General features: G+C 62.6%; 2 protein-coding genes across 7 annotated transcripts in view; both read left to right on the top strand.

The window, feature by feature from the left end:
- The first annotated feature begins 1595 nt into the window (after positions 1–1595).
- Positions 1596–4687, top strand: PMVK (phosphomevalonate kinase). Its single transcript, XM_038383203.2, is given in 6 exon segments — positions 1596–1656; positions 1659–1752; positions 2503–2566; positions 2653–2805; positions 2895–3024; positions 3594–4687. Coding segments are annotated over 6 exon segments (624 nt in total). The 5' UTR covers positions 1596–1610; the 3' UTR covers positions 3731–4687.
- A 9123-nt stretch (positions 4688–13810) lies between these two features.
- The window catches only part of KCNN3 (potassium calcium-activated channel subfamily N member 3), a 73317-nt gene continuing 66522 nt past the window's right edge, over positions 13811–20605 (top strand). For 2 of the 6 annotated variants that reach the window (XR_006276846.1, XR_006276847.1), the window contains exon 1: positions 13819–14293. Coding sequence is in view for 3 of the 6 variants with exons in the window: in XM_043501840.1 (XP_043357775.1) it covers positions 13943–14293 (351 nt within the window). In the remaining 3 variants the exon portion in view is untranslated. Of the gene's footprint in view, positions 14294–20605 lie in introns of all 6 variants that reach the window. The other 4 variants (XM_043501840.1, XR_006276848.1, XM_043501841.1 and 1 more) reach the window with 4 other exon arrangements.

Here is a 20605-nt window from a genome sequence, read left to right on the forward strand (position 1 = left end):
CACCCGTCCACATGGTTCGCTGGGCAGTGCTGCCGTGGGGCCCGTTTCCTTGGGGGACTGGCGATGGAGCCCAGGAAATGATGCCAGAGCCAGTCATGGCTCAGGCAATGCCCGGTGAGACGCCTCTTTCACCACTCCCAGGCCCTCCGCTCCCGTGGGCCCCAGGCCAGCCTGCCCCATGTCAGCCCAGCAGAGCCCATTGTCGTCTTCCACCCCACCCCGCACCGTACAGCCCAGGCCAGAGAGCCCACCCAGGGATTCCTGCGTCCAGCCTGGCCCCCCAGGCCAGAGCTCTCCCCCTCCCTGTAAGTCGGGCCCTTTGCTCTGGCTCCCCAGCTCTGGTGTCCTCTGGGGTTTAGGGACAGCTGGCTCCTCCTAGCTCCATGGGCTGGGGGTTCCCTGGACACGCCCCAGGGTTGAGGCTTCTCACCACCAGTGGCCCTTCGTGTGGGGAAGCCTCATTTCTGCTGCCCTTGATCAGCTCCCATCCCGTGGCCCCGGCGCCTGCCCCTGCTCTCCAGGCCGCACTGGGCGGCTGCTTTCGGCACCTAGCTGGAGCCATGGGGGTCGCTGTGGCTGCCCTGGGCTGCAGCTGGACACTCCACAGCTGTGGCTGGTTTTAAAGGGCTGCCCCATGGCTCTGCTGCCTCGGCAGGGGGCAGGGCCATTGGAGCTGGAGCTAGGCCCTGCTGGGACTGAGATGGGCAGGGAGCTGCAGCCACCCCGGAGTCCCCGGCACAAGGGGACCAGAGCATCATGGCCCAGCCCTGGCAGGGGCCCTTAGCATCTGGCTGCACTGCAGTGACAGACCCCCGGCTTCAGCCTCCCCCTGTAAAGAAAAAGTAAGTTTCTAGCCCTCGTGGTGGTGGAAGAAGCTTCCAGAGGTGGGGGGCTCAGGAGGGGGCGCTGTGCTGCGGGGGAGGGTGGCTCAGGAGGGGGCACTGTGCTGCAGGGTCAGGGGGCTCCATGGGGGCTCTGTGCTAGGGTGGCTCAGTAGGGGGCGCTGTGCTGGGGGAGGAAGGCTCAGGAGGGGGCAGGGCTCCACAGGGGGTGCTGTGCTGGGGGGGTCTGGGGGCTCCACAGGAGGTGCTGTGCTGGGGGAGAGGGGGGCTCAGGAGGGGGCAGGGCTCAGGAGAGGGTGCTGTGCTGGGGCGTCAGGGGCTCCATAGGGGGTCCTGTGCTGGGGGGAGGGGGGCTCAGGAGGGGCAGGGCTCAGTAGGGGGCGCTGTGCTGGGGGGAGGGGGTAGGGCTCAGGAGGGGGCAGGGCTCCGTAGGGGGCGCTGTGCTGGGGGGAGGGGGGCTCAGGATGGGGCAGGGCTCAGTAGGGGGCGCTGTGCTGGGGGAGGTGGGCTCCGGAGGGGGCAGGGATCCGCCCCTTTCCGGGATGCATAATTGTCTCCTCTCTTGCGCGCAGTGGTAGCGCTCCCCCGCGTGGGCAGCAGCACCTGGGATGGGTCGGCCCATGTCCAGCGGGGGGGGGGGGGTCGGGTTGGGTTTCACCACGTGGGCGGCAGGGTGAAAACGGACTGTACCACGGCGGGCCCGAGGGGGGGGCTTCCGGCTGCTCGAATCCACGCAGGGGAGTCCGGCTTCTGTCCCCCCCGGCCCGGATGGTCTGTCCCGGGCGGGCCCACGTGCGCTGCGCGGGCGGGGGTGTCAGAGCCCCATGGCCGGGCTACCGCGGCTGGTGCTGCTGCTGAGCGGCAAGAGGAAGTCGGGCAAGGACTTCGTGGCGGAGGAAATACAGAACCGGTACCGGACGGGGGGAGGAGCAGGGACCGGACCGGACCGGACCGGACGGAGGAGCAGGGACCGGACCCGGACCGGACCGGGGGATCCGGGACCGGCTGTGGGGAGCTAGGCTTGGGGGGAGCCGGGACCGGGCCGGGAGAAGAGTAGGGGGCTGGGGGTGGCTCAGTTCGCGGCGATCCAGGCCGGGGGAGGCCTTGGTGGCGTGACGCAGCTCAGGAGCGGAGGGAGGAGCCGGGGCGGGGATTTGGGGCAGCACGAGGGGCGGGAGCAGTGAGGGCACCTAAGCCAAGGTGCTTGTATCGGGACGCCCATCGGGTGGTAATGGGGGTCTAAGGCTCGGGGGGGGTTTGCTGGCCGCAGTCCGGCCCTGGGGAGGCCCCCCCACCTGCAGCAGGGGCACCCCCCCCCGATCAGGGTGAGGCTCTGACTTGGCAGCAGCCCCAGCTGCTCCACCACCGGGGTGCTGGTAGGGCAAAGATTCTCAAAGTGGGGGGTCGCAAGGTTATTACCTGGGGGGTTGTGAGCTGTCAGCCTCCACCCCCAAACCCTGTTTTGCTTCCAGTGTTTATATGGATGTTTTAAATGGATAAGGGGGGTGGCACTCAGGCTTGCTGTGTGAAAGGGGTCCCCAAGACAAACGTTTGAGAACTGCTGGGGTAGGGGGGAAATGCATCTCTCTCTTCCGTGGGCCTGGCAGGAATCGGGGCCACTGCCCGTCACCCTCCAACCCCTTGTGCCTCCCTCTGGCAGGTTGGGGCCAGATGTCTGCGCCATCCTCCAGCTGTCGGGACCCCTCAAGGAGCAGTATGCCAAGGTACTGCCCTGCCACCCCCCCTGCGGCCCCGGAGGCACCCAGAGCAGCTGAGCCCAGGCTCAGGGCCACCTCTTCTCTCTCTGCAGGAGCATGGGCTGGATTTCCAGCGCTTGCTGGACGCCAGCGATTACAAAGAGACCTACCGGAAGGACATGATCCGCTGGGGGGAGGAGAAACGCAACACAGACCCAGGCTTCTTTTGCAGGATCGTGGTGGAGGGTGTAACGCAGCCCGTTTGGGTAAGGAGGGGGCCAGCCAGGGAGAGGGGCAACTAGGAGCCACTCCCCTTTGCCGGCAGCCCACCCGTGACGTCGCCTTCCCCGCGCAGGTGGTGAGTGACACGCGGCGCCTGTCGGATGTGGAGTGGTTCCAGGACGTGTACGGGGCCACGGTGCAGCTGGTGCGGGTGGTCGCGACGGAGGAGACGAGGAAGAGGAGGAACTGGGTGTTCATAGTGGGTGAGTGGCACCGGCTTGGGGTAACGACAACGACTGAGAACTGCCAGGTTCTGCCCCGAGTTCAGCCATCACGAGCCAGGCACCAGCAAATGCTGAGGTGTGGGGGCGGTTCGGGTCTTCGCCTTGCGGCCTCAGCCTTTCAGTCACACTCGGGTCTCGTTTCCCTGCACACCATGAGTCTGGGCACTTCTCTGTCTCTAAGGGAGGGTGGAGATTCTTTCTGACTCCTGGGGCTTGAAGAGAGACCGCACAAAACTCCCATGGGTTGGCTGTATTGCACCCCCAGCTACTGCTGCCCCCCTGGCTCCTCCCGCCCAGCTGAGCTGTGTGGAGCAGCCAAGGCTGGAGGAGGAGCAGCACTAGGGAAGAGCCGTTTTCCAGGCTGGCCCCGCAGAGTTTGCCTGGCTGTGCTGTCTCTGGCTGGTGCCCTCACCCATGTGGCTGCAGCTCAAGGCCATCCAGCCAGGATTGGGAGTGCTGGGGCCAGCGCCGGGTCGGGGGGACGGTGGTTATCCATTGCCCCAGTTCATCTGCAGGGAGCTCACATCTCTGGGTTTGCTCCTCTCCAGGGGTGGACAACGCAGAGTCCGAGTGTGGCCTGGACCAGGGCGTGACCTTCGACTGGGTCATCACCAACGACGGGGACGAGCTCTCCCTGGACAGCCAGCTGGAGAAGCTGCTGCACTTCATCTACAGCAAATTATAGCATCCTGCAGCGGGAGGAGAGGCCAGGTGCAGCCCAGGGCTTGGACCAAAGAAAATGTCGCAGGGGGGAGGGGTCCAGAAAGCCCCATCCAGGCTGGGACCCCGCTATGGGAGGCGCTGCAGGTGGAGGGCCAGGCCAGACTCCATTCCATGAGGGCAGAAGGCCAGTTCCTGTGGGTCTTTTCAGAGCCCATTCCAGGGGGTTTGCACTCTGCCCTGCTGCAGGTGCCGTTCAGCCTCTCGCCCTGTGGGACCACCCTGCACTGAGACCAAACAGAGGACCCCAGAGCAGGTCCCTGGGCCCTTGCCCTGTCTTCAGCTTCCGGGGCAATCCCTCTCCCCTGGGTGGGACCCAGAGCAGGGGCTCTGCTGTATAACAAGCTGTAGCTGCGCTGTCTGCCCCCAGAGGGCGAAGTGCCCACCGCTCTGGTCAGGGGTTCTCAAACGCTTTGTTCTGGTGACCCCGTGTGCGAGGCTGACACCTCGCGACCCCCAGGTTGAGAACCCCTGGCTTTGGCCCAGGCTGCTCGATCCCATCTCACCAGGTCCCTTTGCATCCCTGCTCATTGGCAGCGTGGCCTGAGGCTGCCATCGCCTGCCCATGATGCCCAGCACCACTGCCCCTTGCTTAGCTGTCAGCCTCCCTGCACCACTGTGCCCAGGCAGCTCGTGCCCCATGTGGCGGCGGCTATCTGTGCCTTGCTGACAGGCGGGGTGGGAGGCTGTCGTGGGTGCCCATATACCAGCCTGCTCCACTCTGCACTGCTTTCTGGGTCACGGGGACCCGGAGCCGCCCATGCCTATCCATCTTGCCTGCTGCAAACCCCCGCTGGGAACGTAGCTCCCCCTCTGGGTGCGCTAATCACGGCCCACAGCGCCAGGACAGGTGTCGATACGAGGGAAGCCAGAGCAATGAGGTGTCGCTGCCCCTGGAATAAAGCTGACAGGTGAGAAACGCTGACCCGTGTGCGCCCGTTATTTACCGCGTGAAAATGGGGTGAAATCCCAGCCCACGTGGTGCCGGGTTCTGGGGGGAGGGGCTGCCTGGATGGTAGAGTTCAGCCATTCACACCCCCTCCCCAGAGGCAGCTTGCGGGTTGAGGCGAGTAACCTGTTCCCTGGCACTGCCCAAGGACATCTGGTGGCTGGCTCTCTGTCGCAGGAGGTAAATGATTCTCATTAGCCTCTTAGGATATTAGCCTCTCAGGATAGGACAAGAAGCACTGGGCTTAAATTGTAGCAAGGCTGGTATAGGCTGGATGTTAGGAAAAAATTCCTGACTCTCGGGGTGGTTAAGCACTGGAATAAATTGCCTAGGGAGGTTGTGGAATCTCCATCATTGGAGATTTGTAGGAGCAGGTTTGAAAAAACTCCTGTCAGGGATGGTCGAGATCAGTAGTTCTCAAACTTTTGTACTGGTGACCCCTTTCACACAGCAAGCCTCTGACAGCTCACGACCCCCCCCATGTAATAATTTCACAATCCCCTCAGGGGTCCCCACCCCCAGTTTGAGAACCCTTGGTCTAGATGATACTTAGTCCTGCCATGAGTCCTGGGGTAGATGAACTCTCCAGGTCCCTTCCAGTCCTACGATTTTGTGAGGCTGGTGAGTGAGCGGCACTCTCACCAGCGGGGGGCACTGCACCACAATGCTGAGTTAGGTGCAAGGGCGGGAGTGTGGGGTGCCTCTGGCTGGAAAGGAAGCAGGGCAGCACCAAGCCCATTACAACCCCCAGTGCTCTCAGCTGCAGACAGGATGTCTCCTTCCACTGGTCCATGAATTGGTCCAGCTGGGCTGAGAGCCCTGTGCTTATGGGGCTCACCAATGGGGGGGCTCTCCCCTGTGGGCTGAAGGCCTGGGGCCCACAGCATGGCAGGAAGGAGCCTGTTTGGGCAGGAACTGGGGCAACCCTGGTGAGATGGTGGGGCGGGGGTTCAGTGGCATTTATCCCCCCGCAAGCTCGGGCTGCCAGCCGGGTTCCTGGAGCGTTGCCAGTCCCTGCTGGGAGCTGCTTCCCAGACAGCACGGCCCCATCCTGCCCCTTGGCCCGGTTACCTGCAGTCCGGTGCTGGTGCTGGGACCAGGTGCGTCCTGGCTGAATCTGCAGCTCCTTCTAGTGGCCTCCTGTCAACGGTGCAGCCACCGGGCCTCGGCTTTCTCCAAGCAGGAATAGCCTCACTGGCGCAGTAGTTGCGGGATTGGGGGGACCAGCTCCTATGCAGCTCCAGGCCCAGATTGGCTCGCTCAGGGGGTGGGGCAGGGGACACGGGGCCTTTCCCCTCTGGGGCAGGGGATTGGCTGGCTCGGGGGCAGGGGGTGATTGCACTCGATGGTCCCCCATTTTTCTAAAAGGAGGGGGGAAACTCTAGGTCCCAGAGTTCCAGCCCCCCAGCCTGAGGGCATCAGTGTTAGGCACTAGCCTGTTGGTCTCCAGCACTGAGTTCGAGGCCAGAGCACGTGGCCTGTTGGTCCCTAGTCCATGGTGAATATTTGTCCACACCTCACCCACTTGGCTCCAGGAAAAGCCTGAGCTGGGATAATGGGGGTGGAGGGGCAAGGAGGACTGTGGGTTGGGACTGAGGAGCACCAGCAAAGGGGCGGGCAGGTTCAGGGCTGGGCTAGCAGGGGCATGAGACTGGGGGCCATCATGGATCTAGGAAGTCACCAGGCCAGACAAAAGTTAAAGTAAGTTTGAGCCCTCGCTGCAGGTTGGGGGGGGTGGGTGTTCCTGTTTGGGTTTCGGAGGCAGGTTTATTTGGATCTGTAGGGAGGAAAATCAAAGGCTGGAGCCATAGCCCCTCCAACTGCCCCAGCCCCCATGCTGAGCCTGCACCCTTCCGAGAGCCAGGAGTCCCCTGCCCTGCGTGCATGAGTAAGCGGTTTAACTCCTGGGGCCGGTGCAGTGGGGGCACGGCAGCTGGGCGCCTTGTGCTGTGGGTAATAGTTTTGCTGCAGCCAATTCCCTGTGGATTAGCCACGTCCTAAGCAGAATGAGCCAGTCTAATAACTGACAAATGCAATCCTGTTTCCCTGTGGAGTAGCTGGCTGGGTGAGGGCGGGGCTGAAGGACACTGCCCCATGGGCTGCTCCGAGGTAATAAGGGGGACCAGGGGTTCTGTGCTGGACTCCAGCAGCCCTTGTCCTAGACCTAACTACTGCCCGGTGGGGGGTGGGAGGCTAGGGTGTGCAGCCCTCTCTTCCCCCTCCCTCCCCTCCCACATTCTGGGGCTGGCAGGAGCTGTGACTCGTGTGCCCTTGCTGTGGGGTGTTGCTGCATTGGGAGCCCGTGAGAGCGGGAGCTCCCACAGCCCTGAGCCAGCACCGCTGCAGTGTCTAGGAGCAGGGCTGCCTTGAGACCCCGGGCTGGACTAGCTGCGGGATGGGTGGGCCTGCAGCCCCTCTCGGTGTGAGAGCTGTACTGCTTTCACTCGCTGCCCCCAGCTTTCCAGCCCCACACTCTCATTGCTGGGGAGCCCTGGGCTGGGGGTGCTGAGCAGCACAGCCCAGCCCCCACTCAGTGCCATGGTAGGATATAAGGTTACTGCAGGGCTGGGCTAAGCTTTGGGTCCTGCACACCCCACTTGGGCAGTTGTGCCCCTTCCCAGCCTGGGGGAAGGAGGACTGACCAGGCAGCTGGGTCTGGGGTGCCCAGCCAAGCCAGCCTGAGGAGAGTGGTGGGGTTGCTCAAGGTCTCTGCACCCGATGGCAGGGGGAGCTTCGGGGACCACGTTCAGCTACAGCCCCTGGGCCAGTCCACCCACGCACCTGCAGCAGCCTGGGTGGGGGGTCCCAACAAGGCAGCCTGGAGGCCCAGGAGGGGAAAGCAGCAGGGACTTGGGCAAGGCGACTGCATTTGCCAGCCCCTCTCAAGATGGTGAAGACAGGCTGGGCTGGGTTTCAGGGCTGAGCTGGGGCAGGGGAGAGTTGGGTTCAATGCCCAGCTTTGTGGATGAGTCCCTGAGGCAGAAGCAAACAGCCAGTGATTTAGGGGCCTGAGGGGAGAGAACCCCAAATGTGGGGTGGTTCCTGTGGCATATGGACATTGTAAGCTGTCGCTTTAAATGTCAGAGGATTCCTGTTCCTCTGTGCAGCCTGTGGCATTCTGCAGGGAAGTGTGGGATCTGGGCCGACCAGAGGCAGCCAGCCAGGGTAGGGTCAGTTGTGTGTCTGCCCTGGGTGCAGCCTGCTCTGTCTCTCTCTGGCTTTGGGTTCTTGGGTGTACTGCTCTGGGGACTAAGCAATCAAATCACAATTCAGTGCAACCTTCCAGCAAGTGTTTGATAGTTTGATCTGGCTTCTGTTTGCTTGCACTGTAGGTAAGCGCTCCCCACCGTGGGCTAATGGAGACAGGCAGCCGTGCTATCCCCACAGACCACCCCCAGGAGCCAACCCTTGTTCAACAGCATGGAGCTTGGTTGTGGGACCTGTGTCAGGGCAGGCGGGAGCCCTGGGGGACCAGGCCCCCTGCTCCGAGCTGGCCTTGAGGGGCTCCATAACTCCTGTCTCCAGCTGCTGCCCATAATCCCCACCCTCTGTCTGCTACCATCAGCCTTGTCAAAAATCACCTCTAAGGCGATTAGAGGAAATGTTATATAATGGCAGCAGCCATGGGAGACTCTTTAAAGGGGCAGCAGCCCCTTGAACTGAGCAGGGACCTCCTGGGGCAGGGTCATCCTCTTGGGAGAGGCCTGGGCCCCATCTCTGGGAGGGGTAAACCCCCCCCCCCCCGCACACTGCCCATAGCTGGACAGACATGCCCTTGCCAAGCCCAGGATACTGTGCTGGGACAGCTTGGCAGGGGGCAGGTGGGGGATGGCTGCTAACAGCTCTGCAGCCTCCCCCTCCTGCTCTGTTTCCCCTCCCAGAGGCTTTGGCGGGGACACAACGTGCTAGCGTGGTGTGTGTCAAGCTACAGAGCCCTCCCTGCCCATGCAGGGACCCCCTCCCCGGGCAGCAGACAAACGGCCCACCCTAGTGCCAGCTGGGGACGCGGGGTATCGGCTGGTTAGTGATAGCTGGATTGGCATCTGCTCCCTCCTGCACCCAACTCTCTCTGTCTCTGGCCCAGCCCTTCTGCCCGTGCCAGCCCCATGGGCAGGCATCTGCCTCCTGCAGATCACGGCTGAGTCCCCCCCCCCCCCCCAGCGATAGCAGCAGGAGGCCGTTCCGTGGCAACCCTTTAACTCACCTTTACAGACGCATCAGCTGGGGCTCCTCACATTCGGCACCCTGAGGCCATACAGTGCTGCTGGGGAGGCATCTGCCTCCTCCTCCCCTGACTGGGGAATGGGCAGCCACAGCGTCTGCTTCAAGCAGGGGAGGGTGGAGGGGACGGGCAGTGGGACAGGTGCTGGCAGTGCCGGGAAGAGGCAGAGCTTGATGCGAACGGCCTTTGCATCCCAGCGCAGAGCTGCCCAGGTGCAGCGTGGGCAGGAGGGAGCCTCGGGTGGGGGAGGGGGCATGGCACGGGGCTCGATCAGCAAAGACCCCCATAATGTAATGGGAGGGTGCACCAGCAGGAAGGGGGGTCTGGCACAGCCCCCTAGATCTCCACCCCTGCCATTCAGGTGGAGCAAAGAGGGGGCCAGTGCACACTAGGAGACGCCTGGCCTGGCAGATGGGGCAAGTAATGGGCACGAAGCAGGGAAAGGGAGGGTGTAGGGCAGGGCTCCCCACTACGGCCATTGGGGGGAGTGTCTCTCGGCACAGATGTGCCAGCAGGGGTTGCCACACACCTCATTAAGCACCACAGGAGGGGCCCATTCCCAGGCATGGGGCAGAGGCAGGCCGGTATTGACCGTGGTTACGACCAGCCTGGGAGCTGCTGTAGTGGGACAGATGCTCCAGGCCTCCCCTAGAATGGACAATTTGGGAGTGAGCTGCCCTGAGGGGAGACATTCCCCCCATCAATTAGGGGCAGCTTCTGTGATAAAGCTGGAGCTTTAAGGTAGCACCACTGTGGGGCGGCCCCTTGGACCCAGCTGGCCCTCCATGTCCTGCACGTGTGCGCCAGGCAGACGGAGGGACATGGAGCTCAGCCATAGGCATGTTGCCTCCCTTCTCCTTCCTTATGTTCTTAGCTTGTGGTGAGGGGCATCTCTCGAGGCAGAGTCCTGCTCCTCAGACAGGCCATGGTGTTGCCATGCTCCGTGCCAGCTGCTCCTCTGCTCGGAGCTCAGCCTTGGCCTCGATTGCCATGTTCCAGGGGCGCTGCAGGGTTGATTTAGGCATAAAGAGGAGGTTTTGTAAGAGGCCCAGTGATGCTGCAGCTGTGGGATTTTGTGAACCCCGGTGGAAACGGCTGTTTGGGGTGATCCCCCTGCTGTGCTGGCAGCATGGGGCTTATGAGAGCAGGCAGAGAGAGAGGTGGGCTAGTGGGTCCTGGCTCGCTACACGCAGCACTGCAAACGGCACTCAGGGAGTAAGGGAGAGGGCTTGATCCCACAGATATGAACACATGAGCTGCACGCCAGTACTCTGCTGGCCTCAGCACAGACAGCCAGGCATGTTTCTAAGAGCCTGCAAGATCGGGGCCTGAATCAGGAGTTTAACCTGCAGATAATCAACAAAGCCAAAGAAGTGTGGGTCTTAAAACAGCGTAACGAAGCCATGGCCCCGGGCAACTCACGGCAGCTACTGCTGTTAGAACGTGGATCTTCATGCTCTAGATCCCAGCTCACCTGCTGCTTGGCCTGAAGGAGATTCTCCTTCAGCTGGAGACAGTATAGCGCCTATGACACACAGTTACCCAGCAACGGGCAGGGATTGTACAAGTACGCGCACACGCAGGCTGCCAGCCAGTCACAACAATGTTAATTTTAAGCTCCCTTGAGTTGTTACTAATCTCCAGGAAACGAAGGCCCTGTCTTGTGATGAGCTGTGCAGGGACTCGTTGCAGGATCGGGGCCCAATGGGAAGGGGGGCACTGTGTCGTTATTAATCCCTTATCCTCTCCTCTCTGGGGAACCTGGGAAGTTGGCAGCTCGGGCATTTGCTACCAGGATGCTCCACTCCCTCCCAGCCAGACTTTGCCCATGATGAGCCGTGTTTCTTTTATCTGATTGGATGGTCGTCGAAGAACCACGTGTTCATCAGCCCTGGAGAGAGGTGGTGCTTAGGGTACCTATCTGGTTTTTGGATGAGCCAGCTGCCCCCACACTGAATTAGCCCATGTTTACTGCCCCCCCCCCCCCCAAATGAGGAATGAGTTTGCCATCCCAGACTGCAAGCAGTGGGAGTGCCAGCCTGGAGACGGGTGTGACCATTCACTTGGGGCTGCCAACTAATAGCAGGTGCAATTAAAAGCCATTTTTTAAATGACATTCCTCCAAGAACCAGATGAGGATCCTGGCGCCTGGAGAATGCTGCTTGGCACAATCAAGCCCGGAGTGGAAACAGCAGAACCTGAACCATTCATATTTAATGCCATGGAAAATGTAATTATAGTGGGCTGGCGTCTAAAGCCAAACCACTAGCAGGGGATGGAGGCCTCTGAGGTTGTTAAACGCCGCATTTAACTAAAGCAGCCTGCTGCCTCTCCCCTGCACCTTGCATGGACATACGGGGGCTGGAGCATCTGCATCCATTGTACCCGAGCAGATGGATCAGAGTTACACGTGGCTAGATCAACCCAAACATGCCTGATATCGCCCGTGAGACGCATGTAGAAAACATGCCAAGAGTCCAGCCGGGCCACTGAAAAAGCCACGGCAGAGCACATGAGATACCAGCAATCCCAGTCTGAGCATTGCAAAGGCAGGAAGCAGATGGAAGCATGCCACATACAGAAAGGGACCGCAGATGTGTCTTCCTTTCCCTGGAAAGCTACCTTGCTTCACAGCTGAGGCAATGCCCCCTTGCTAACGGTGTTCTCTCTCCAACCCCTGGCTCGGTCCTCTTGCCCTTTACACTGAGCAAAAGCAAATCCAGTACGCTCCTGCTGGTTGGAGTGACCATGATTGATGTTTCACTTATCTGCACGTGACTGGCTCCAGGTGAGAAAGGCAGGGGGCAGATTTCCTGGTACCAACAGCAGGAAGCCAGAACAAGCTTATTTTTGAAGCACAGCAGCCATTTCGACTCAGGGTGTGATCTGCCCTCAGCTCTCCAAGCTGAGCAGGACAGGGCCAACTCACACCCGGCCTGCACTGCTGGAGAAGATGGTGCTGGTGATTCAGTAGAGGGTGCTCGTTCCCCCTGAAGCAGTACCCGGGGTGCAGCTGCTACAGACAGGGATCCCATGGCACTTTCCCGAGAAGGCAAGTTGTGAAATCTCTTGTCCCAGCCAAATTCTAACTCGGCTAATCCCACACTGCGTCAATCAAAATCCCCTTGCAGTTTCAGCTGATGTCTTTCAACAGCTGTGTAGCCTTGCTGTATGCTGTTAAAATGCGGCCATACCCCTCCCCAGAAGTGACTGCATTGCAAGTGTGGGGAAAGGCATACCCTGAGTGTAGAAGACTTGTGAGGGCCTGCTGGGATGAAATTTCCAGCATAACTTTATAACCTGCATTTGTAAATGAGAGGGGGCTGAATGGGATGTTCTAAAGGGTCTCTAAGCCGATGGACTTTCCTCTAGCCCTACGGCAACCTGACCCCCTTCTGTGGTTTCATTCCAAATATCAAATGATTGCAGCCATTAAGTCCAAAGAGTATAGTTCCAATTTCACAGTTCCTGGGGATCATGCTGGCCTCTGACAGACCAGATGGGAGATAGATGGATGGGGGGAGGGAGCATCCCCAGGCCTCTCACAGGCCACACAGCTACCTCACCTCAGACTAAGGAGTCTTACTGTGCAATGACTGGTGTGACTGTGGTCACATCCATGCCACTTTACACTTACAGCCTCTCCGTCACTCTGGGGTGACCACAACTGGAGCAAGGGGCTAAAGAGATGTGGGGGGAGGTTAGTGAGTCACCCCCATCCCCTTCCCAACCCCCAGGGCCAGATTCAAACAGATCCCACAGTGGGAGGAGAAGGGCAGAACAAAGAGAAAAGGAGGGGTCTGGTTGCTCCCCCAAATCTCTGTGCAGGAATTGCCCAATTCCTGCTTCTGGGGCACTTGGGGAAGGAATTCGGTCCCTGCTATACTGCAGTGCCCCTCACTCTGCCCCATGCACCTCCTGCTCCCACCTCAACTTCCACCCATGCGCTCCCCCACCCCCTCCATGCACCCAACGCACCTACGCACCCCAGCCGCCACCCCCTCCATGCACCCAACCCACCTAGGCCCCCCGCCCCCCCATGCACCTCCTGCCCCCAGCTCAACTTCCACCCATGCGCCCCCCCACCCCCTCCATGCACCCAACCCACCTAGGCCCCCCGCCCCCCCATGCACCTCCTGCCCCCAGCTCAACTTCCACCCATGCGCCCCCCCACCCCCTCCATGCACCCAACCCACCTAGGCCCCCCGCCCCCCCATGCACCTCCTGCCCCCAGCTCAACTTCCACCCATGCGCCCCCCCACCCCCTCCATGCACCCAACCCACCTAGGCCCCCCGCCCCCCCCATGCACCTCCTGCCCCCAGCTCAACTTCCACCCATGCGCCCCCCCCACCCCCTCCATGCACCCAACCCACCTAGGCCCCCCGCCCCCCCCATGCACCTCCTGCCCCCAGCTCAACTTCCACCCATGCGCCCCCTCGCCTCGCCCCTCCCGTCTCCTTCTTCGGGGCGCTCCCAGCCGACGCCCCCTAGGCCCCGCCCCTCCCGGGCAGGCGGCCAACTACAACTCCCGCCCCGCCCGCCGCCGGCTCCGCGCGGGGCGGGGCGGCCAATAGGCTGCGCCGGCGGGCGCGAGGGGGCGGGGCCGGCGAGCACAAGGCGCCCGCCGCGCAGCCCCGGCGAAGCCGCCCAGCCGCCCCGCGCCCCCGCCGCCGCCCCGCACATGCCCGCGCGCGGGAGGGAGGCCGCCGGGCACGGGCCGCCGCGGGGCGCGCGCTGAGGCGGCCCCCGCCCCCCCCCCGCCAGCATGGAGGCGCCGCCGCCGGGGGCCCCCGAGGAGCCCCCGCGGGCCGGGGCCCGGCTGCTGCACGCCTCGCCCGGCGCGCCGCCCGCCGCCCGCCCGGGCAGCCAGCTGGCCCTGAGCGAGCCGCCGGGCGGCCCCGCGCCGGGCCCCCGGCACCGGCAGCCCAGCCCGCTGGCGCCGCGGCGGGACAGCAACCCCTTCACCGAGATCGCCGTCAGCTCCTGCAAGTACAGCGGCGGCGGCATGAAGCCGCTCAGCCGCCTCAGCGCCTCCCGCCGCAACCTGCTGGAGGCCGAGCCCGAGGGGCAGCCGCTGCAGCCCTTCGGCCCGGGCCCGCCGCCGCCGCCCGCGCCGCCGCCCGAGATCGTCGTGTCCCGCGAGGGGCCGCCGCCGCCCGCCCGCCGCCCGCCGCCGCCCGGCGCCTTCGCCCGCGCGCCCAAGCGCAAGCACCAGAACATCGGCTACCGGCTCGGGCACCGGCGCGCGCTCTTCGAGAAGCGCAAACGCCTCAGCGACTACGCGCTCATCTTCGGCATGTTCGGCATCGTCGTCATGGTGATCGAGACCGAGCTCTCCTGGGGGCTCTACTCCAAGGTGGGCGGCTCTGCGGGGGGCGGGGCTGGGGGGCCCCCGGGGCGGCTCTGCGGGGGGCGGGGCTGGGGGGCCCCCCGGGGCGGCTCTGCGGGGGGCGGGGCAGAGGCGGGCAGGTGTGACTCTGGGGGGGGCCCCCCGGGGCGGCTCTGCGGGGGGCGGGGCAGAGGCGGGCAGGTGTGACTCTGGGGGGGGCCCTCGGGGCGGCTCTGCGGGGGGCGGGGCAGAGGCGGGCAGGTGTGACTCTGGGGGGGGCCCTCGGGGCGGCTCTGCGGGGGGCGGGGCTGGGGGGGCCCCCCGGGGCGGCTCTGCGGGGGGCGGGGCAGAGGCGGGCAGGTGTGACTCTGGGGGGGGCCCTCGGGGCGGCTCTGCGGGGGGCGGGGCTGGGGGGCCCCCCGGGGCGGCTCTGCGGGGGGCGGGGCAGAGGCGGGCAGGTGTGACTCTGGGGGGGGCCCTCGGGGCGGCTCTGCGGGGGGCGGGGCTGGGGGGGCCCCCGGGGCGGCTCTGCGGGGGGCGGGGCAGAGGCGGGCAGGTGTGACTCTGGGGGGGGCCCCCGGGGCGGCTCTGCGGGGGGCGGGGCTGGGGGGGCCCCCCGGGGCGGCTCTGAGGCGGTAGTTGGGGGTGGGGGGCAGGGTCTCAGCCCTCCCCGGGGTGCCCCAGAGCCCCCAGGCGTTACTGAGCAATCTCCAGGGAGAGGTTTTATGTCCTGTGATGAAACACTCCAGGGACACGCTTCTCCCCCCTCCCCCCCACCCCACCCCACCCCACCCAGCAGCCTGGGGCGGGGCTCACTCCCCTGACTCCCTCTCCCTGCACTGGCTCTCCGCACCCAGGGTGTTCCCCCTCCACGCCCACAGCAGCAGTGGGCATGGCTGCGGGTGTTCCCCGACAGGGGGCAGGCGAGCCCCCTGGCTGGCGGAGTGGAGGGGCCAGGGGCACTTGGGGCACAGGCACCCTCCCCACAAACTGAGCAGAGCCAGGGTCCCCGGGATCCACGGGGGCTGGATGCGCTTTGCTCTTGTTACAGCCCAGAGCTGGGGGATGGGGACAGGGTGGAGGGAGAAGCTGCTTTCTCTGAGTTCACAGTGGGGCTGAGGGGGGATTTGCCTGGTGTCAGTTCTCTCTCTCTCTCCTCTCCCCGTGGGGTGGGCGGGCGGGCTGCTTGGTGCTGCTCAGCTGTTGATTTTCAGTAGAGCTAATTTCAGACAGGGCGCAGCTGTTGTGAGGCTGGCATGTTACTCTGTGAAACCCAGCCGCAGAGCAGGGGCCGGGGATGCCTCTGGCAATGGGAGTCCAGTGGCTCCGGAGGGCAGGCGCTGCCCCTGCCAGCCACTGCCTTAGTTCTTAGTTCCCACCCTGTGCTCAGAGAGCACTCTGGTCCCTGCCCTCCGCAGCTCGACCCCCATCCCTTCTGGCAGCCCCGATGGCCTACTCCTGTGGGATTGTTACCTAGGGTGGACTGGCCGCCCCAGAGCCGCTTTTTCCTGAACGCCTGCTCTTGTGTGTATTCTCGTAGCCCCGGTTCAGCCTTAGGGCCCCTTGTGTGGGGGGCTGTACAGAGACCCTGCCCAGGAGGCTCCTTGTTTGAGTGCGGCTGGGGATTCCCCTTGTCTGGCTCTGTCCCCTTCGGGAAAGGGGGCCTGGCCCAGCTATGTTCTGCTATCTGCTTAGAGGAAATTTCCCCATGGGATTGAGCCTTGAGCCCAAGCAGCTGGACCCTGGGGCTGGCTGAGCCCTGTGAAATGCTTCCTTCCTGTTAGAAAGTGAGGGCAAAGCTGCCCCCCCATCTCCAGCTGTCCTGCCATGGGCTCTCCTGCAGCGGGGATGTGCCTTTGCCTTGTGCCTTCGGCCCTCCCAGGAGCAGGACCCCTCTGGCAGTAGCACCGTTCCCAGAAGGAAAGGCCATCCCCTTTTGCTCCAGTGGATACACTGGGCCAGCAAGTGGTGGTGCTGGTGGGACTGGGTTCCTCAGGGTTCATTGCACGAGTCAAGCTCTGTGACTCCCCCATGGGATTCTGGGCTCTGCCTGAGGCTGGAACGGGTGGGGGCTAGGGCTGGCTACCTCCTAACTAAGGGATGTCTGGTGCCTTTCCCTCCTGTTCCCTTGGGCTCTGCTGACTCCCCATGCTCAGGCCCAGAGGAGGGTGGCTGCCTGTAGGAACTGCTGGCATGCAGGGGTCACACCTGGCTCCTCCATCTGTCTGGCCTTGTTTGCAAACAGCCACCAGCCCTGAGGGCACATCTGTCTGCTCGCTGCCTGGCAGCCCCCAGCCTGGTCTCTGGGGTGGGGCTGAGCCTGGGGGTGGGGATCTCCATGCTGTTGGATTTGCAGACTCCTACAAGAGGGTCAGCAGCAGTTCAGTGCCTGTGGCAGGGGGTGGCACCATTAAAATGGCTGTTTGGCCTCCCTGGGGCACTGCCTTTGACCCTTGCGGCTGCTCTGCGCCTGGGCCCAGCGCTTAGAGGTCTGAAATAATGGGGGCTCTGCCCTAATCTGGGAGCTTAGTGCCCCTCACGATCTGGCTTTAAGTATTTTATTTTGCTGGCTCTGCGACCCCAGCCTCGCTTGAAAACACTGCCTGGGGCTGGATGCTTGGGCCACAGTCACAGCATGTGCAAGCAGGTCCTGCCGATCCCAGCCCTGAACAGGGCCCTCGAGTACCAACTGCTGGAGACAAGCCCCTCAGCTCAAAGTTGATCCCTGTGTAGTTAGAAGCTGCTCTGCACGAGCCTGTCTGAGCAACATGTGTGCGAGACCCAGAGTCCCGGCTTGCTTCCCAGCACTCTATGTGGCAGTGAATGGCACACTACCCCCCCCCCCCTGCAAGAACCCTCTGTGCCCTGAGTCTGTGGCACAGGCACCCCCAGCTAGTACCCTGGTGCCCCCTCCCCCCCAGGCTCCCTTTCTCTCTCTCTAGCTGTGCGCTGGCAGGGATATGAATAACTTTGTATAGACATCTGTCATGTTATTTATACCTATCTGGAGAGGGGAAATGAATAGGCATCCACGCTAGTGGGGTGTGTGCAGTGCAGGCAGGGGCCGGTGGAATGGTCAGGCGCTGGGCTGTGTGGATCTGTGCAGCTTGTCCCATTCCTTGGCATTCCTTTGACGCTTGCTACCTCTTGCTCAGGGGTTTGCAGCCAGGCAGCTGGGCTGGTGTCAGGCAGAGCTCAGGTCACATGGGCACAGAGGGAGCAGCGAAATAGGGAGTTGTGTGGGAAGGGGCTGCTCTCCGCTTCCTGCAGCGATCTGAGGAGCTGGGCGGTGGGGGGCAGAAGAGGAAAGGCTGCTCCAGCACTCAGCTCCTGCCTTTCTTCATTTCCCTTGAAACCAAAAATCAGGAGGAGAGGAGAAATGCCTGACAGTATTGGTGGGTGCATAGGGCACCCAAATGGGAGACTGGCACTGATCTGCGGGGTGGAGCATGGCTGAGTTGGGTTGTTGGCTGGGCTATGCAGGGATTTGGGGGGCGGGTGGGGGGACAGGGCTAGTTCTGTGTGTTTCAGAGAAGAATATACAGGTGGTGGGGTGAGTGTTCAGGTCACCCCCAGCTGCAGCGAGGTCCGTGGCACCAAGGGCATGGGGTAGGATCCCCTGTGCTCGAATTAATTCCACTTAAGTTTGCTCAAGGCTCTTGAGTGGAGGAGTGGGTGACTCCAGGGCTGTGGCTCTGACTTGCTCCCTCACCCCCCAGCTGGCTGCTGGGTCTTTCTGGTGCATTATTCCTGTGAGGCCCTGATGTGGCTTGCCCAGCGTAGGTGTGGCTGCTAGGAAAGGTCTGGCCAGTTGCTGTCCAGGAGGGTAGCTGCAGTGCACCATGTTTGCCCCCCCCCCCCGCATAATGGGATGTTCCTGGTGCCGCCTCCTTGCTGGAGGGGAGCCTGTGGGTGGTGGATCCCCAGGGAGCAAGGTGGAGGGGGAAGGATCCATTTCTCCCAGTGGTGCCTCTGCCAGCACTTGCCCCTGCGTGGGGACGAGGCTTGAGGTGATGCTGGAGCTGGCTCTGCCCCATGTTGCCCCACAGCAGGGCCCCAAGCCGTGTTCTGACCCTCACCCGCTTCCTGGGGGCCATTGGGAGTTGGGGTGGGAATTATCTGTGGAATGTGGGGGGGAAGCAAATGGGACAAGACTTCAATCTGTGGGAGGGAGGTGCTGCTCGCAGGTGTTTGCCCAGGAGACGGAGGTACAGCGTGGGGTAGTGGGAGCTGATCCACCTTGCTCCTGTTTAATCCCAGGGCTCTGCAGGCTGCGGCATGAGGAATCCGGCTGGCTCTGCTCTCTCTGTCTTCCCACGCCAGCAGGGCTGGTGCTTTCCTTTGAGGTGATGCTCCCCCAGCCCCGTGGCCAGCTGTCTGGGCCCCGTCTCCCCCATGAGGGGCTTGGGAGGGCTTGGCCTCTGCTAACTATTGGTGTCAGTCCTACCTAGCAAAGTACCTTAATCGTGCGGGCAGCTCTGTCCTCTGGTGCTGGGTGCTTGCCTGGCAGTGCCCATTGCCACCAGTGGGTGCCCTAGATAGTGCAGTGAGGCTGTGGAGTTCAGAGGAGGGGCAGGGGCTCTCCAGGCTTGGAGGCTTGTCATTCCAGGATGCCCTCCAGCTGGCTCCACATGGTCAGCGGTTCCTGGCTATGTACATGAGCTCTGTCGTGCACACAAGCCTCGGCCCCAAAGGCCATGGAAGGGGCACATGATGCTTCCTCACTTTGCCAGCTATAAATCCTCCCCACTGAGCCCCCTGGCAGGGAATCTCCTTCTTGTGCCTGCTAGCCCAAGGCAGCGCTTCATCTGGCTGGAAGCCCCCCTCCCTGCTGAGTCTCAGCAGGGCTAGGCCAAGGAGTGAGGGGAGAGATAGAAGCTGGAGAGGGCTCTGCAGGGCGAGCTGCCCCCATGCCTGACACATCTGGGCAGAACAGAGGTCTGACTGGTCATAATATGATCTTCAGAGATTGTAGCTTAGCATGGTGGGTGTTGCAGCCAGGGCTTTGTAGAGCGCTCAGTGCTGGGACAGCCGGGGGGTTGTGGATGGGGATAGAGGGGCATTGGCAGAGCTGGGGGTGTGGGGCCCAGGTTTGGGCCAGCAGGGGTTGTTTTGGCCAGAGAGAGGGGCTTTGGCAGAGCTCTCTGGAGGAACCCTTTGCTGGGTCTGGCTCCAGCTGTCCAGATGCACTGTGGCCTGGAAGCTGTGCTTTCCGTGGTGCAGAGACCAGGAACCTGGGTTGCACCTGCTACTAGGAAACAGAGTATAAGCTGTGCACCTCTGCCTCCTGGGCAAACACCTGTGAGCAGCACCTCCCACCCACCCGCAGGCCTGGGGCCTCCTGAGCCACCTTTGTCTGCAGGCTGCCCTGGGCAAGAGGTGTCCTGACCACTCCCTGCCACAATGAGACCGGTTGTGGACCTGGTTGCAGGGTCTGCTGCGGTGTGTCCCCATCCCTTGGCCCCTCCTTCCCCACCCCAGTGTGAAAGGGGTCGAGGCTGCTCTACGGCTGCTGTTTGAAGCTCCAGCAATGCTCCGATTTGTCTCTAAATATCACCAGGCAGCTTCCTGGCCCCACTGTGTTAGGATCAGGAGCTCACTGGCCGTGTCCAGAATTCTGTACTCCCGCGGGTAAGGGGCTGGAAGGAGCCTGGGGCTGCTGCAGTGCTGGGGCCTGGCCTGGCTCCAGCCCTCAGCTGAGAGCAGAATGCCAGGTGCTTGTTTTAGCCTCTCCCCAGCTGGAGGACAGGGCCTTGCAGACCAGGGCGTGGCATTTGGAGCCAAGAGCTAGGTGCCAGCTGACAGCACCCCTGTTCTAGGTAGGGCGTGGTGTTGTAGGGCTGTTTGCAGGCTCCACTTTGAGGGCTGGCGTGTGTTATTGTAAGACTGCTTGTGAACACCATGCCATGTGTGCCACCTTGCCTTCCGCTTGGCTGAAGAGGGAGCACTGCATGCTGGGATTTGGAGTCTGGGCAGGGCACTCCAGGGCTGCTGGCTCCCAGGTGCAGTTGTGCCATAGAGCAGCGGCCTTTTGGGGGTGACTTGGCTATGTGCCAATCACACCCAGCAGCTGGTTGTGTGGAGGGGCCTCTGGACCCCTCCATGCACCCAATGGCAACTGAGTGTGAGGCTCTCCAGTTCTCCTTGTCAAGTGGCCTGCCTGGCACCCCCATCCCTTTGGTGAGTGATGGGTTTGGGGGGGACTGTTCTAGATTGGGCCAGATGTTGGGGTGTCCATGCCCCACACCGTGTGTGTGTGTGTATATATATATATATATGTATATGTATATATATATGTATATATATAAAAAAATATAAATATGGGGCCATGCAGCCGCC

This window comes from Dermochelys coriacea, chromosome 24, assembly GCF_009764565.3.
Source record: "Dermochelys coriacea isolate rDerCor1 chromosome 24, rDerCor1.pri.v4, whole genome shotgun sequence".
NCBI classification, from domain to species: Eukaryota; Metazoa; Chordata; order Testudines; family Dermochelyidae; genus Dermochelys; species Dermochelys coriacea.